The sequence below is a fragment of the Ursus americanus genome, chromosome 21 (genome assembly GCF_024610735.1).
Source record: "Ursus americanus isolate L20-20 chromosome 21, mUrsAme1.1.p, whole genome shotgun sequence".
NCBI lineage: Eukaryota > Metazoa > Chordata > Mammalia > Carnivora > Ursidae > Ursus > Ursus americanus.
Window position 1 is genome coordinate 41,391,127 of NC_142147.1, and position 15,324 is coordinate 41,406,450.

At 50.0% G+C, this 15,324-nt stretch overlaps 2 protein-coding genes across 2 annotated transcripts; both read left to right on the forward strand.

Moving 5' to 3' along the window:
* Positions 1–530: 530 nt before the first annotated feature.
* Positions 531–7,881, forward strand: LOC123793907 (IgGFc-binding protein-like). The gene is made up of 5 exons (XM_045799969.2): positions 531–2,056; positions 2,330–2,529; positions 4,361–4,756; positions 7,116–7,405; positions 7,540–7,881. The coding sequence occupies exons 1-5, from the start codon at positions 1,618–1,620 to the stop codon at positions 7,586–7,588; spliced, it is 1,374 nt and encodes a 457-aa protein (XP_045655925.1). The 5' UTR covers positions 531–1,617; the 3' UTR covers positions 7,589–7,881.
* A 134-nt stretch (positions 7,882–8,015) lies between these two features.
* On the forward strand, positions 8,016–9,129 carry SDHAF1 (succinate dehydrogenase complex assembly factor 1). Its single transcript, XM_045799970.2, has one exon. The coding sequence runs from the start codon at positions 8,129–8,131 to the stop codon at positions 8,483–8,485; it is 357 nt and encodes a 118-aa protein (XP_045655926.1). The 5' UTR covers positions 8,016–8,128; the 3' UTR covers positions 8,486–9,129.
* Positions 9,130–15,324: the final 6,195 nt, after the last annotated feature.

Sequence of the window (15,324 nt, forward strand, 5' to 3'; positions counted from 1 at the left end):
CTCGCCGCTGCTTCTCTGTGCCTGTCTCTACCTCGTGTTTCCGTTCTGTGTTCCCCGTTCTCTCTCCCCGCCGTGTTGCTCTCCCCCGCCCCCGGCCCCCCATCCTCCGTCTCCATCTTCTCGTCTGTTCCTCTCTTCCGGCTTACCCCTTTCTCTGGCCCTCGCGATTTCTTCCCCGCATCCCTCTATGTCTTTCCCGTCGCTCTGACCCTCCCACCCCCGCGGCTCTCCCCAGCCTTGCGGTGTCCGCCGCACTCGCACTACGAGCTGTGCGGCCCGTGCTGCCCAGCCACGTGCGCGGGCAGACAGAGCTGCTCCGGTCGCGACGCCAGCGGCAGCCGCTGCTGCGAGGACTGCGTGTGCGACGCCGGCTTCGTGCTAAGCGGCGCCGCCTGCGTGCCGGCGGCCAAGTGCGGCTGCTTCCGCGCCGGCCGCTACCGCGCTTTGGCGGCCGTGTGGTACCCCGGGCCCGGCTGCGCGCGCCGCTGCCGCTGCGGCCCCGGCGGCGCGGTGACGTGCGCGCCGCGGCCGTGCCGGCGCGGGCGAGTGTGCGGCCTGCACGGAGGTGAGAGGAAGTGCCTGCCGGCAGGCCGCAACCACTGCGCCCTCGCCGGGCCCGCGCACGTGCTCGCCTTCGATGGCCGCGTGCTCACGCTGCCCTCGCCAGCGTCCTTCCCTTCTGAGCGCTGCCTCCACGTGCTGGCTCGCGCTGCAAGCCAGGGGCCCTGTCCCTTCAGCCTAGACGCGGCCCTCGATGGCACGGGGCTGCTCAGCCTGCGCCTCAACATCTCCGGGCACTACCTGCAGCTAGACCGCACCCTTGCCGGCGTCATCACGGTATGCGTCTTCTGGACTGGGCCCACTCCCCGCCCTCTTCCTCCTGGAAGTGCCTCAGTGTCCCCCACCATATGTAAAATGGGCGTGTCTGCCCCTCAAGGCTTAAGAGACGGTGCAAGTATGTGACAAGGTAGAAGCATTGCCTGGAATACAGTAACGGCTCACTGAAGCGTATCTGTTAGGTATGCATTATCACCTCCTATCCAGAATCGCAGACAATCAACCATTCAGTATTATTTCAGTAAATTATATGGAGAGTCTCTCTGTGGTCCAGGAAAGCCCTGGAGGATTTGATGGTGAGCAAGTCCTGGGAGAGCTCACATTCCTCCAGGGAAAGCTCACATTCCTCCAGGGAAACAAATGATAAGTTAATAAATAAGTAAAATAAGTAGTACATCCGGTGATGGGTATAAAGCAAAATAAAACAAGGAAGAGAAAGAGTACAAGAACAGAGTAACGAGGTTTAGAATTCTAAATAAGGTGATGAGGAAGACCCCACTGAGAAAGTAACATTTGAGTCAAGATCTGAAGGAGGTAAGGGAGGGGTCCACGTGGATATCTGGGAAGGAGCAAACCAGGCAGAGGGAATGTGAAGTGCAAAGGTCAGGGAAATGGCACGCGAGCAGGCTCAGCCTTCACAGCCCCAATCCTGACCCCTTTCCTCCTCCACAGGTGGATGGTGAGCACTGCCGGCTGCCCTGGGTATTGGCAGAGGGCAGGGCCTGGGCCACAGTGGAGGGCCGCTATGTGGTGGTGTACACGGCCTGTGGGGTACATCTCATGTATGACTGGGGCAGCCAGGTGCACCTAACTGTGCCTTCCACCTTCCACGGCCAGCTGGTGGGGATCTGTGGGGCCTTTGGTGGCAAACTTGGCCCTCTTGACCTGCCTCTAGACCAAAGATCATGGCCCAAGGGCCTGGTCACTAACCCCTGCCCACTGCCCCAGCCCAATCTTGACTTTAGCATCAGCTGCCCCACGCAACTTGCCCAGATCGTGAATGCTTCCAAACTGTGTAGACTTCTACAGGCACCAGATGGTCCCTTTGGCCGCTGCCTGGGCCATATCAGTGCCAAGCCTTTCCTCAGGATATGCCTACAAGACAGATGTCATACCCATGGCCAGCACCCTGGTCTCTGTGATGCCCTCACAGCCTATACTGCAGCCTGTCAGGAAGCTGGAATCCCTGTGAAGCTCTGGAGGGGCCCCAAGCTTTGCCGTGAGTGCCCTGGCTGGGTCTGGAATGCATCTGGGGCAGGTTGCAGGCAGCAGGAAGAGCCCCTCTTGATGGGGATCACAGAAGCCCGGACATAGATGGAATTGGCTAAGTAGGGGGGGGGGGGAAGGGCATCCAAGGGAAAGAGAACTGTAATTGCAAAGATGTGAAGGTTGGGAAATATCAATGGGAAGCTAGCCTGACTGGGGCAAGAGACAACAGGATTGGAGAGGGAAACTTGAATCCTAAGCAGTGGCCCTTGCCGTCCACCTGCAGCCCTGACTTGTCCACCCCGAAGCCACTACAGCATCTGCGCACGGACCTGTGATGGGGGCTGTGTCCAGCCTACCAGCCCTGCACACTGTTCTACCCAATGCTATGAGGGCTGTGAGTGTGACCCTGGACTCATTTTTGATGGCACAGACTGTGTGTCTCAGGAGCACTGCGGCTGCTTTCACAGTGGACGCTACATCCCTGTAAGAGAGGTCCCCTGGCATGGGCGGGTGTGTGCAAAGTTTCCCATATCTCATCATAAGATGTTTCCTGGACCACACTATATATAGGTCAGCATTTGCAGTTGTAAATGACAGAAAATGATGCCAAGTATCTTAAATACAACAAGGATATATCTACCTCTAAGTGTTTAAATTTGAGGCCTTCAGGTATGGCTGGATTCAGGGGCTTAAATGATGTCACTAGGACTCAAGTTTCTTTCTGTCTTTCATCCCTGCTTTTTCCTTTTTCCTTTTTCTGTGTTGGCTTCTATATGAAGTAGGCTCTAGGTCCAAATGCTACAACAGAGGCTCAAAATTGCTGTGGCTTAAACTCGATAGAAGCTTATTTCTCTAATGAACAGTCCAAGAATAACCAGTTTGGTTCCTCCAAGTCAGGGACACAGGCTTCTTCTATCATGTGGTTCTGCCTCCCCTGTGGTATTGCAATCATCTGCTCCCCACCATATCTACATTCATACAAGTTGGCCAGGAAAACAGGGGACAGGGAGGTCAGTCCTCCTCTCTATAAGGGCATAACCCAGAAGTAGGACACATCACTTCTGTTCATATCCCATTGGCCAGAACTTCACAGAAGGACCCCATCTGGCTGCAGAGGAGGCTGGAAGATGTATCTTTAGCTGGGTGGCCGTGAGTGCAGCTATAAATTCTAATTCTGGGAAAGAAATGGAGAATGGATATTTGAAGACATGCATAGCCTCATTCTCCAACCACTTCTGTATGTAGGGCATGGTGGTCTCCTGCTCCCAGTTTATTAAGTACATTTAGCCATCTCAGTGGGAAGACAGCCTTCTCTCTCAATAGTTACAGCAGAAGTCTAAGTGCTGACTCCTATTGTTCCAGTTAGGTCATTTGCCCATCCCTAAGCCAATCACAGAAGCCAGGAGATGGGGTGCTCTGATTTGTCTCTGATTGGCCAGGCCTGGGGCATGTGCCCAGAGCTGAAGCCAGAGAGTAGGTATACCACCTGGGAAACCCCACAGACTGAAAGTGGGGCTAGTTCCCCGAAAAAAGTGGAAGGCTGTTGCCAGAAGACCATGGATGGACCCTCAGCAGGCAAAGTGCTCTCTTAAAGGTTTTGCAGCTCTTGGAGTCCATTCAGAAGTAAAGAAAGGAGCCCCAAGATGGCTGACATAGTTGTCTTGGAGATTGGTGGCCACTGGATAGGTAAAAACATGAATGTTTAAAACCCAGACCAAGCCTGGAAATGAAGAGATGCCCACACCGGGAGGAACACGGCATAAGAGCTGATGCATCTGCCATTGCACGTCCACTGCACACCAGCCCTGACACTAGCCACACATCAACATTTGCAGAGAGCTCTTAAGGCTTTTCACACACCGACGAAAAGCAAGGGGTGTTGTCCTAGGTTAAAAGAGACTTAAAAACCACAATAGCCAAAGGCAGTACACAAAGCTTGGTTAGATCCTAATTCAAAAAATATCGTTAATAGATATTTGGAGAGACAACTGGAGAACTCATCAAACGTTTTTATTTTTGCGCATCTCATAGAGAAAAAAATATCTCAATGGATTTTTAACTTGTATTGTCTTATTAGGAGGTTGAGCATCTTTTCAAACGCCTAAGAAACATTCATATTTCTTTTCCTATTAACTTTCTGAATAGCCTCTGCCCATGTTTTCATATTGACTTATTGGTCTCTTTTTAAATTTTTAGGAACTCTTTATATATGAGGGAACTTAGTGGTTCATGATATGTTTTACACATACCCTTTGTTGTTTGTTGATACTCATGAGTTTTTTGAATCCAATTTTGAGTCTTTCTGTCTCTGCAGGTTGGGGAGGCACTGCTCCTACCTGGCTGCCAGGAACGCTGTATGTGCTTGCGTGGTCAAGGCCTCCAGTGCCGGCCCTTTTCCTGCCCACAGGGCACAGGCTGCGTCTTGGATGGGGGTGTGCGGTACTGTGAAGCTGGGGAGGGTGCTACGTGCCACCTAGAGCCGGGGGGCCTCTTCACCACTTTTGATGGCTTCAGTGGACTCACACCCATGCCTGTTATGTCCTGTGCCTATGAGCTAGCCACATTGGTGGGTTCCAGGCCTGAGGATCCTGACTGGTTCCATGTCATTGCTGACTTCCTGCCCTGTCCTGGCTGCACTGCTCTCAAACCACGAGTGATCATCGGCTTCAGGGATGGCTGTGCAGCTGTGGGAACCAATCAGGAAATATGGGTAAGGGACTTCCTCAATTCTAACCAAGACTCTTTTGTAACCTGGCACTGATCCCTGGGGCCTTTTGATCCCTCATTGGCCTTCCATAGCCTTTTAACATAGAACTGTCCCATCACCCTGATCTCACATTGACCTCCATTGGCTAAATGTCCTTGTCCTGATCTCCCATGACCCGCTAGACCCCACAGAAACTTCACCTTGGACTTCTCAGGACCCACTAACTCCAGCTGATTTGAGTGATCAGAGCTCTAATAGAGGAGGCCTAGGCAGAGTGATCAGGGCTGGAATGGGGGAAGCACAGGGAAACAGTGGAAGTCCAGAGGAGGTACCCTCAGTTTAGAAGACCAGTGAAGGCTTTCTGGAGAAAGTGACAAATGAGTGAGATCTGATGTTAAGCTGGGGAAGACAGCAGGGAGGAGTGTTGAAGAACAAGGCCAGGGAAAAGGAGGGACCATATTTGGGGAATAGTGGTAAAAATCAGCTACTGAGTTTAAAATAGCCCACTAAATGCCTTCGACTTAGGGCCAAGGAGGTTGTTAGTGACTTGAGAACTCACAGCAGGGGGATGCCTGGGCGGCTCATTTGGTTAAGTGTCTGCCTTGGGCTCAGGTCATGATCCCGGGGTCCTGGGATCGAGTCCCACATCGGGCTCCCTACTCAGTGGGGAGCCTGCTTCTCCCTATGCCTCTGCCCCTCTCTCTGTCCCTCATGAATAAATAAATAAAATCTTAAAAAAAAAAAAAGGAAATCACAGCAGTGGGGGCAGCTCCTGGATTGCAGGTTTGAGGAATAGCAGGAATAGACACATCTCTTGACAAGTTGTACATGCAAACTCCCCTTGTCAAACAGAGGAGAATAGAGCTAAGCCAGGAAGAGGCAGAGGGCAAGGGCATCGTAGAACTGATTTACTACTAGGATTTTGTGATGGGAGAAACTCAGGGATGTTCAAATGCTGATGGGAAGAAGCCAGATAAGGAGAGCTTGGAAATCCAGCAGAGAGAGATGCCAGGGTGGAGGACACCTGGCTCTCCTAAGGAACACGGAAGCAGGGGAACAGCAGAATTGGAATCTGGGCAGGCAAAGTGGATAGTATTTATTAAGAGGAAAACAAACCTGAAACCCCATGCTGAGAAAAAGAACACAGCTGTGCGGTGGAGGCCAACTGTAAGTGGGAGGATGGTCCAGCAAGAGAACAGCCGGGGTATCTGCCACAAGCTGGTGGGTAAGCTAAGCCAGAGCTTTGGTTAAATGGTCAAGAGACCCTGTGTGTCTTCTAAACTCCTAATGTAACTATGGGCAAGTGAGTGACTCAACCTGTCTATACCTCAGTTTGCTCACCCACAAAAAGTGGTGATAATAATAATACTCACCACATAGGGTAGCTGTGAGGATTCCAGCAAAGTGGGTGGCATATACTAAGGGCTCAGTAAGTAGAAGCTGTGACTGCTCTTTGGGGCTCCTGGGTGGCTCAGTCAGAAGAGCTTGAAACTCTTGATCTTGAGGTCATGAGTTTGAGCCCCATGTTGGGTGTGGAGATTACTTACAAGTAAATAAACCTAAACCCCTTTTTAAAAAGCTGTGATTGCTCTTGGAACCGATTTTATATTATTAATGGAGAGATTACATATAGGAGAATGGTTAAGAACACAGGTCATGAAATCAGACCCCTTTGGTTCAAAACTGGCCCTGCCACTTACCAGCTATGTGAACCTAAGCAAGCTATGTTACTTCTCTGGGCCTCAGTTTCCTAATGAGTAAAAGAAAAGAGGGATATAGGCATATAGTACTGATCTACCTTGTCAGAGTGTTAGAATTTAATATCATCTAAATACTTTAATATCATTAATTACATACAATAATATAAATTAGGTCACAATATAAGATACCAATTGCATCATATACTGCAATATATTGTCATACATTCTTATAAAATAAATAACCACATATTAGAGCACTTGGAATAGTGCCTGGCACAGAGTATGTGTAAACAGTTATTAGATTATGAAGACACAGGTGAGAGAGATGCGACAGGTTCCAAAGGCTCTTTGTTCTCTAGAGCTCCCTTTTAGGAAAGAGTTTATTTTGGAAAATTTCAAGCCTCACAGTAGAGAGTGGTGTTAATGAAACCCTGTTACAGTTAGAAATATTTTGCCATTCTTGCTTTCATCTTTTCCTCCCACTCTTTTTGCTTTGTTCGTGCTGGAGGATTTTAAAGCAAATCCCAGACCTTATTCCTCTAGCGAAGACCTGGATATGCGTTTCTGATAGAGACACGCGGCAGGATTCACAGTGGTTTCTGAGCCGCACCTTGGGATTCAAACCCTAATCCCCGCTCCTGATCCGCCTCTCCTCTCTGCAGGTGAACGGACAACTGGCGCGGCTTCCAGCCCAAGTATGCAGGGGCGTGGTCGCACGCTGGGCTGAGGGCTCCCGGGTTGTCATCGAGCGGTCCCCCACCCTGCGAGTGCTGGTGGGGCCCGAGGGGGCCGTGGCCCTACGGGCCTCCCCCGCGCTCCGAGGACGCCTACGAGCAGCCTGCGGGGACTACAACGGAATTGCGGCCGACGACCTGATACTCCCAGGAGGACTCCGGGGTGCCAGCCTAACCGATGTGTTCCAGGCGTGCCGGGCTCGGGGCTTCAACAACTGGTCAGGACCTTCCCTTCTCCTGCCCCCGTACTTGACTCATATCGGCAGAGGGCGCGATCAACGCAACTCTGTGCGCCCCAGGCTGCCTTTGGGCACTTGGATCTCACACCCCGTCTCTAATGGTCTTTCCACAGCACTGAGAAGCTTGTTATTCCAGCCATGACACAACACTTCACCACCTGACGCCGTCCTTCTCTGTGTCCCCATGCCTGGGACCTCCCTGTGCACACCTGCCCTAGGGATAGGAGCCCACGGACCTCCCCGAGATTGTTTTAATAAATAACTTATGACCAAACCTGCTTGTGCCTATATCTTCTTCCCAGTACCCCCACGACCAGGGGGACACAAAGGTCCCAACCTCTAGTTCCCCCGTCTCCCAGGACCCCAGGAGTTAGGTCGGGATCCTGTCCCCTTCCGACCCAAAATCTGAATGGGAGCGCCTGCGCCGCCCCCCCCCCTCCCCGCACCGTGTTCCGAGACCTGCAGTCCTCTCAAGGACACAGCCTCCTTGTCCCGCAGGCCTGTGAAGCAGCAGCTCCGCCCCTGAGCCGCAACATTGTGACGTAATTGCATCGACAGCCAATGGGACAACAAAGCAGGAGGCGGAAGTTTTGGAGTGCGCGGGCCGGAAGTTCCCGTTGCCTTGCACAGCCACTTCAAAGGTGCCGCTGCGCGACTGTTCGTGGGACATTGCCTGCGTGTGCCCGCGGCCTAGCTGCTACCATGAGCCGGCCCAGCCGGCTGCAGAGGCAAGTTTTGAGCTTGTACCGTGAGCTGCTGCGCGCCGGCCGCGGGAAGCCGGGCGCCGAGGCGCGGGTGCGGGCCGAGTTCCGGCAACACGCCTCCTTGCCACGCTCCGACGTGCTGCGTATCGAGTACCTGTACCGCCGCGGGCGGCGCCAGCTGCAGCTGCTGCGCTCCGGCCACGCCACGGCCATGGGTGCCTTCGTGCGCCCGCGGGGTCCAACCGAGGAGTCCAGAGGCGCGGGGGCCGCAGGGACCCAGCCTGACAATGGTGATGGTCCGAGGAATACGTTCGATAGCATGGGGACACCAGAGACCACTACCGATGGGCGGTGACAGGCAGAGGAGCTCACCCGGTAGCACAGGGGAACCGAGGGCCCGCCCGACTGCGTGGGGGGTCCGAGGAACCCGCCTGATAGAGGGTGAGATGTCTTGAGAAGACGAGCTGGATGAATTGGGGGAATCGGAGAGCCCTCCTAGCAACGTGGGGTCCTGGAGACCCCCAGGATGGATGCTGAGAGATGCCCGACCTTGCCCGATCCATGATAACGGGTCGAACTCTCCCCGTGAGGATTTGGGGTGGCTTGGTTGCCGGCTGGCTGAACTGTGTCTAGCTGAGAGCTACTTACCCGAAAGCATGGGGAACCAGGACGCCCGCCATCGGACAGAAAGAGACACCCTTCTCTTGACCCTGGGCTCCCCTGTCTTGTATTTAACTCTGAGAAGAGCAGACTTTTTGCTGAGAAGTTTGGGAAGATATCCTGATGGTGAGAAGCCCCGAATCCCCCCTTCGGAAAACTTTCTTCCCATTAATTGCGGCAGACTAGGACCTGGGAGGAAGGGGCTGGGGTATCTTACCCCATCTGATCAACTAAAGACCCCTCAAGACCTGTACTTGATGATTCTAAGGGGGAACCCTGACTCCTGCGCCCTTCTCCCAGGACTGTTGAACAAAAGGAATAAAATTGGGGATGTGATTACTTCCCTGTTGGTGGTCTTAAAGATTTTGCATGTTTGGGGATTTTTGAAAAGGCCCTCACACACCAAGAAGTGACCCTCTAGGAGGTCTCTTCCACGCTGGAGCCCTCTAGACTAGCAGATTGGTTGAAACAGCCTAGTTCTTAAACCTGGGCAGATCCTTGGGACCCACCCTGATTTGACGCCAAAGAAACCCCAGTTGACTCCTTCATAGAAGGTAGTGAGGTAGAAGAGAAAATGGTGGAGCTGAGGAGGCCTGGCTGGTAACCCCTGAGGCAGTACTGGGGACCTCAAACATGGCTAAAGACTCCAGCCTCGGCTACAGGTGAGGATTTTTGTCAGCAAAGCCCAGGGGTCGGGAAGGAGAGATGGACCCATAGACCCCAGGCATACCTCCTCCCATATCCATGTATTGAACTTCCCTAGACATTCTCTGGGGTACTGCATTTTGCAGCACTGAACTGTATTTGCACCCATGTCGGTTACATAAGTGGAAAGCAGATGAATTCGCAAATGCTGTTGGGAAGAGGAGGACAGCCTTAGGAAAGGAGCCCAGACCTCCGACAAAGAGAGGATAGAAGAAGGGAAACATGACTCTGCCCTAATACCCATGCAGGTGCACAAAGAGTTAAAAAGTGGAGTTGAAATTTGAAGAATGATAAGGAGTTTACCGGATGGTAGGGTTAGGCTTCTAAGCGGGAAGACCAGTGTGGGCAAAGGCCTGGTGGGGGGCAAAGGGGAGAAATGCAGGATTCCAGCTGGGCCCTGGAGTGCCCCAGAGCACAGGCTATGTGGCTTGTACACATGGCTTCTACTTCAGCTATCTTAAGTTGCTCAGCTCTCTTCAGCCTCAGTTGTTTTTTGTTTTTGCTTTTTTTTTTTTTCCCCTCCATCAAGGTGTTCCTGTTAATCCTGGCCTCACTCCATCTCAATAAAAGCCAAAGTCTTAAAATTGGCTGTGGGGGCCTACTCATCCAGCCCCATAGCACTGACCTCTCCCTTTTGCTCACTCCTGGCTTCAAGAATTTGAGTCCTTAGAAGCTCCAGAATGGTAGTTTCTGGCAGGACTGTAGGCAGTGAGCAAGTTCCTGCTGAGGCTGGACAACCTAGGTCAGGAGGGGAGACATTCCACCCAGGCATTACAGATGAATAGAGTTCGTGTGGTAGAGAGAATGAGGGAGGGGAGGGCCTGATTTGAGGGAGGAGGTTGTAGGTCATTGGTGATGAAGAGCATGGACTGTGGAAATGCTGTGCCTGGTTTTGGATCCTAACTCCCAACATAGTAATTACTAATTATATGATCATGGGCCTGTGATTTAACCTCTTTGTTCCGCAATATCCTTATCTGTGAAATGGCCATCATAATAGGGCCTGCCTTATATGGCTCTTAGGATACAGTGGATTAAATACGTGGCGTGGCAGCAGATGGTACCCCAACTCCGTGACCCTGTCCCCTGCTTGGGTCCACTTGGAGCTGAAGAAAAGGGTTCCCAGGAGACGGCCAGCTTCCTGCCCTGAGCCTCTGCGTCTGCTCCTTTGCATGAGGGCTTTCTGGGAGTTATGGTACATGGGTTAACACCCTCGGGGGCACTTCTCAGCCTGTCGGGGGACAGCAGTCACTGAATGAGTGCACCAGCCTGCCTGTTGTCTGGTGGGACAATTACAATGTCTGTTCCACAGGGTGCCTCAGAGGTCCCCTATGGGACTGAGCCCCAGTTGCCCACAGCGGTTACCACAACATAAGCACCGTTTTTGGCATGCCCCCTAGCCTGTCTCACTCTCCCTACTCCCTGACTCCTGTCTTGTGGGATCTTGTCCCAAATAAACCTCCCCCAAGTCCTTGGCTCAGAGTGCACCAATATTTACACATGGTTGATCTCTGCGTTTGTGTTGTGATTTTTAGTCTGCTAAGGCACAGGATCAGTACTTCTCACCCCCCTGGCCCTGTCAAACAGGAATCTCCTGACCTAAGAAAATTGCTGTAAAGGACTCACGGGGCTTGGAGTAATTTGTAGTATGTATTGTGGGTTAGTAACAGAATTGAATGGAGTAGTTGAATTTCCAGATTCTGATAACTACTCTAGTGTAAGAGAATGCCCTTGTTCTTAAGAACTATACCCAAAGTATTTAGGAGTAAGGCTTATCATGTCTACAGTCTACTCTCAAATGGCTTCAGAATGTATGCACATATATAACTATATTAGCAAGAGTGTGAATGGTGAAGCACATGGGGTAAAATGTTACCATTTGTTGAGTCTGGGTAAAGGGGCCTATGGGAATTTGTGGTACTAGTCTTAAAACTTTTCAGTAATGTGAAACAAAGTTAAAAAACCCAAAAAGTCAGTGGTCATTTATATTTGGGCACCAGAGATCTTTACACACTGGGCACATTTTTATAAGAAACTCGAAAACAGTAAAGCCTGTATTTTCGAGACTTTATAAAATTTTTTTAAAGGATTTTATGTATTTGGGAGAGAGAGCACAAGGGGGGTGGGTGGTAGTGGTGCAGAAGTAGAGGGATAAGCAGACTCCTCATTGAGCAGGGAGCTTAATTCCAGGACCCCAAGATCATGACCTGAGCCCAAGGCAGATGCTTAACTGACTGAGTCACTCAGGCGCCCCTTTAAAAATTCTATGCATAGCTTCACAGATATAGCAAGCAATTAAACTTACATTTCTGGATTTTTGACCTTTGGGAAAATAATATCTGGTCTCCCTTACAGATTCTGATCTCCACCCAATTGGGAATGACAGTTCACTAGAATATGTTCTTGTTTTGGGTCACAAATGCAGCTGTCCCAAGGGGCCAAGCCAGTGACCAGGTGCATGAGGTGATCTAGTGGGGCCTTAGGACATCTGGGAAACTCACAGTACCTGATGAGGAGCCAGTAGCCACATCAGCAAGTTATCACCACTTTTTTTTTTTTTTAAGTAATTGCTACTCAAACTTAAAAACCCAAGATTAAGAGTCACATACTCTACGGACTGAGCCAGCTAGGTGCCCCACGTTACCACCACTCTTGCTGAGCTCTCTCCCTCAGTAAGCATTGGACAATCCTGGACATGAATGATGTGGAGGAATGACTAGGATTTTCTTGACAGCGTTAAAGTATTGTGATTCGATTTTAAAACAGTTCTGATCTGGAGATACTCCATGAATTGCTCATGAGTGAAAGGATAGGATGTCTAGGATTGGCTTCAAAGTAATCTAGGGAGAGGGGAGTGAGTGCCTGGGAGGATTAAATGGGATTAGCTCTGAGTTGATAATGACTGGAGCTGGTGATGAGTCTAGGAGAACTTGCAATGCTGTCCCATCTCCTTTTGTACAAGCTCAAAAAGTATCAGAATTGAAGTTGGGAAAACAAACTCTATTGGTCCCCAGCCTAACTCAGATCAGAAGTCCTCACCCTGGTCCACAAGGCCTTGCCTGATCTGGCCCCATCACCTCTCTCACCTCACCTCCTTCCATGTTCCCCCTCCACCACTCATGCTCCAGCCATATTGGACTTCCCTCTTGCCAGGCACACTTCTACCTCAGGGCCTTTGCACTTTCCCCCTCTACCTGGAATGCTCTTCCTCTGGGTCTGCCACTGTCCAGTATGGTAACAGGGAGCAACCTGAGATTTGAGTATTTGAAATGTGATTGGGGGCTACCTAACTGGCTCAGTTGGAAGAGCATGTGACTCTTAATCTTGGGGTCATGAGTTCAAGCCCCATGTTGGGTGTAGAGATTATTACTTAAATAAACTTTATAAAAATGTGATTAGGGACTAAGGAATCTTTAAAAAGTTTATAAATGTTTTTTAAAGATCGTATTTATTTGAGAGAGAGAGTGAGCAGGAGAGACAGGGAGAGAATCTGAAGCAGACTCCGCTCTGAGCACAGAGCCTTTGAGCGCAGAGCCCGACCTGGGGTCATTCCCATAACCGCAAGATCATGACTTCAGCTGAAACCAAGAGGTGGGCAATCAACCAACTGAGCCACCCAGGAGCCCCAAAATTTTATAAATTTAAGTAATTTAAATTTTAAAACAAGCAGTGTAAAACATTTTTTCCATTAATCACAACTTTATTTTTGTAGGATTACATTTCATTTGAAAAGCATTTGAATTGAGATGTGCTCTAAAGTATAAAACACACACCAGGGGTGCCTGGGTGGCTCAGTTGGTTGAGCGTCCAACTCTTGGTTTTGGTTCAGGTCATGATCTCAGGGTTGTGAGATTGAGGCCATTTGGGCTCTGTGCTCAGCATGGAGTCTGCTTGAAATTCTCTCTCTCTCTCCCTCTGCCCCTCCCACTCATGCTCTCTTTCAAATAAATAAATAAATATTAAAAAAAAATAAAATATACACCAGATTTCAAAGACTTAGTAAGAAAAAAGAATTGTAAAATATCACATTTTTAGATTGATTACATATTGAAGTGATAATATTTTGGGTATATAGGGTTAAATAGAATAAAAATTAGGTTATAATTAATTTTACCTGTTTCTACTATTTACTAGAATTACTATTTAACAGAATTACTATTATTTTTTTAAAGATTTTATTTATTTATTTGAGAGTGAGCAAACACAAGCAGGAGGGGAGGGGCAGAGGGAGAAGCAGACTCCCCACCGAGCAGGGAGCCTGATGCGGGGCTCAATCCCAGGACCCTCAGATCATGGTCTGAGCCAAAGGCAGACGCTTAACTGACTGAGCCACCCAGGTACCACCTGTTTACTAGAAAATTTAAAATTAAAGCAGCTACTAAAGATGAGCCCACCACCCATATGCCAGATCTGGGGGGCAGGGGGGTGTATGTAGAGGCTGCTTTTAGGCAACAGGCTTGAGCACTGGAAACTTGACAAGGCAAAAAGGCCCACAGTGGCCACCAAGCTGAATGCAAAAAGGCTCATTAAGTGACCCACCTGGAAATAATCATAGGTCCTCACTGACCAATGGACTACCCTCAACCAGGCACAATTACCAAAGAGGGAAAAATTCCATACATTCCCATACTTTCTCACTTCACCCTATAACTATAGCCCCTCACCACCACCTCTTGGCAGACAGCCTCTCTTTTGCTGTCCTGTCTGCTGCTCCGTTGTGGTATATTCAGTAAACTTCTATCTCCTTTAAAAAGTAATAATAAAATTATATTTGTGCCTCGCATTATATCTGTCTGGGACAGCACTACTCTAGTAGGGGTCCTGTGGCTTTTTACCTCACTACAATTTACTATAATCACATAATTACCACATAATGACATAATTGTCTCCCTGATGCCTTCCTCAACCACCCTAATGAAATTGTATCCCCTGTCCCTTTGCCTACTTTAGTTTTCTCCTTAGCACTTAATCACCATCTGACCTATTACATATTTTTTTATATGACCTATTACATATTTTATCTAGTGCTTTTGTTGACTGTTGATCTCCTCCATTGGAATGTCGGCCACGGGGACAGGGATTTTCACCTGTCTTCTTCACTTAGTCCTGCTGTTTGACCAGGAACTGACTCAAAGCAGACACTCAATTTTGAATGAATGAATGAATGAATGAATGGCACAGATTTGTTCCATTACCCAGTCAGTTGGGCCAGTATTGCCAAGACTCGGCCCGCCCTGTGCGGTGACTCCAGGGAGACGATGGCTCTTCCTTGACTGGGGACAGAGACTTGGTGTGGAAACAGTACAGATGGGTTTGCATTCTGGTTTTTCCCTGAACCTGGAGTCTCTCGGAATCTGCTGCTTCCTGCCCCCCTCTCTCCGTGTTCATTCCCCCTTCTGGTGACAGCCCCCCTGGTTTTCTTTGGAGACCCACTCCTCCCCCATTTTCAGTACACAGGGTTCAGGTAGGGCTGACTGCAGCCGCCAGGGAAGCAGGTGACACTGGCCAGGGGAGCCGGCTTTGGGACTTTGCTTGACTTGGAACAGTAAGGGAAGGAAGAATGACTGTCTTATTGGCTGCTGAATTGGTGGGTTGTGTGCTTGAAGGCTTTGAGGGGGCACTCTGGCTACCACTAGAGAAGAAGCCAAACTAGTGGAGAGAACTGAGAGATGGAGATACCATGTGTGCCCTTGGGTTCAACAATGCTTGCAGCCTGAACTTTTCAGCTACCCACAAAAATCAGTTCCCATGTCTGCTTACATCAGTGGGGACTGGGCTTCAGCTACTTGCTCCCTGTGTGGCCGTGAGCCAGAGACTTCCTCTCTTCCC

Bases quoted from the DNA above. Each gene is read 5' to 3' on its own strand.
- LOC123793907 (XM_045799969.2), top strand. From the start codon at position 1,618: ATGTATGACTGGGGCAGCCAGGTGCACCTAACTGTGCCTTCCACCTTC. The intron at 2,530-4,360 runs GTAAGAGAGGTC...CTGTCTCTGCAG, and splicing joins ACAGTGGACGCTACATCCCT to GTTGGGGAGGCACTGCTCCT. The intron at 7,406-7,539 runs GTCAGGACCTTC...GTCTTTCCACAG, and splicing joins GCTCGGGGCTTCAACAACTG to CACTGAGAAGCTTGTTATTC.
- SDHAF1 (XM_045799970.2), top strand. From the start codon at position 8,129: ATGAGCCGGCCCAGCCGGCTGCAGAGGCAAGTTTTGAGCTTGTACCGT.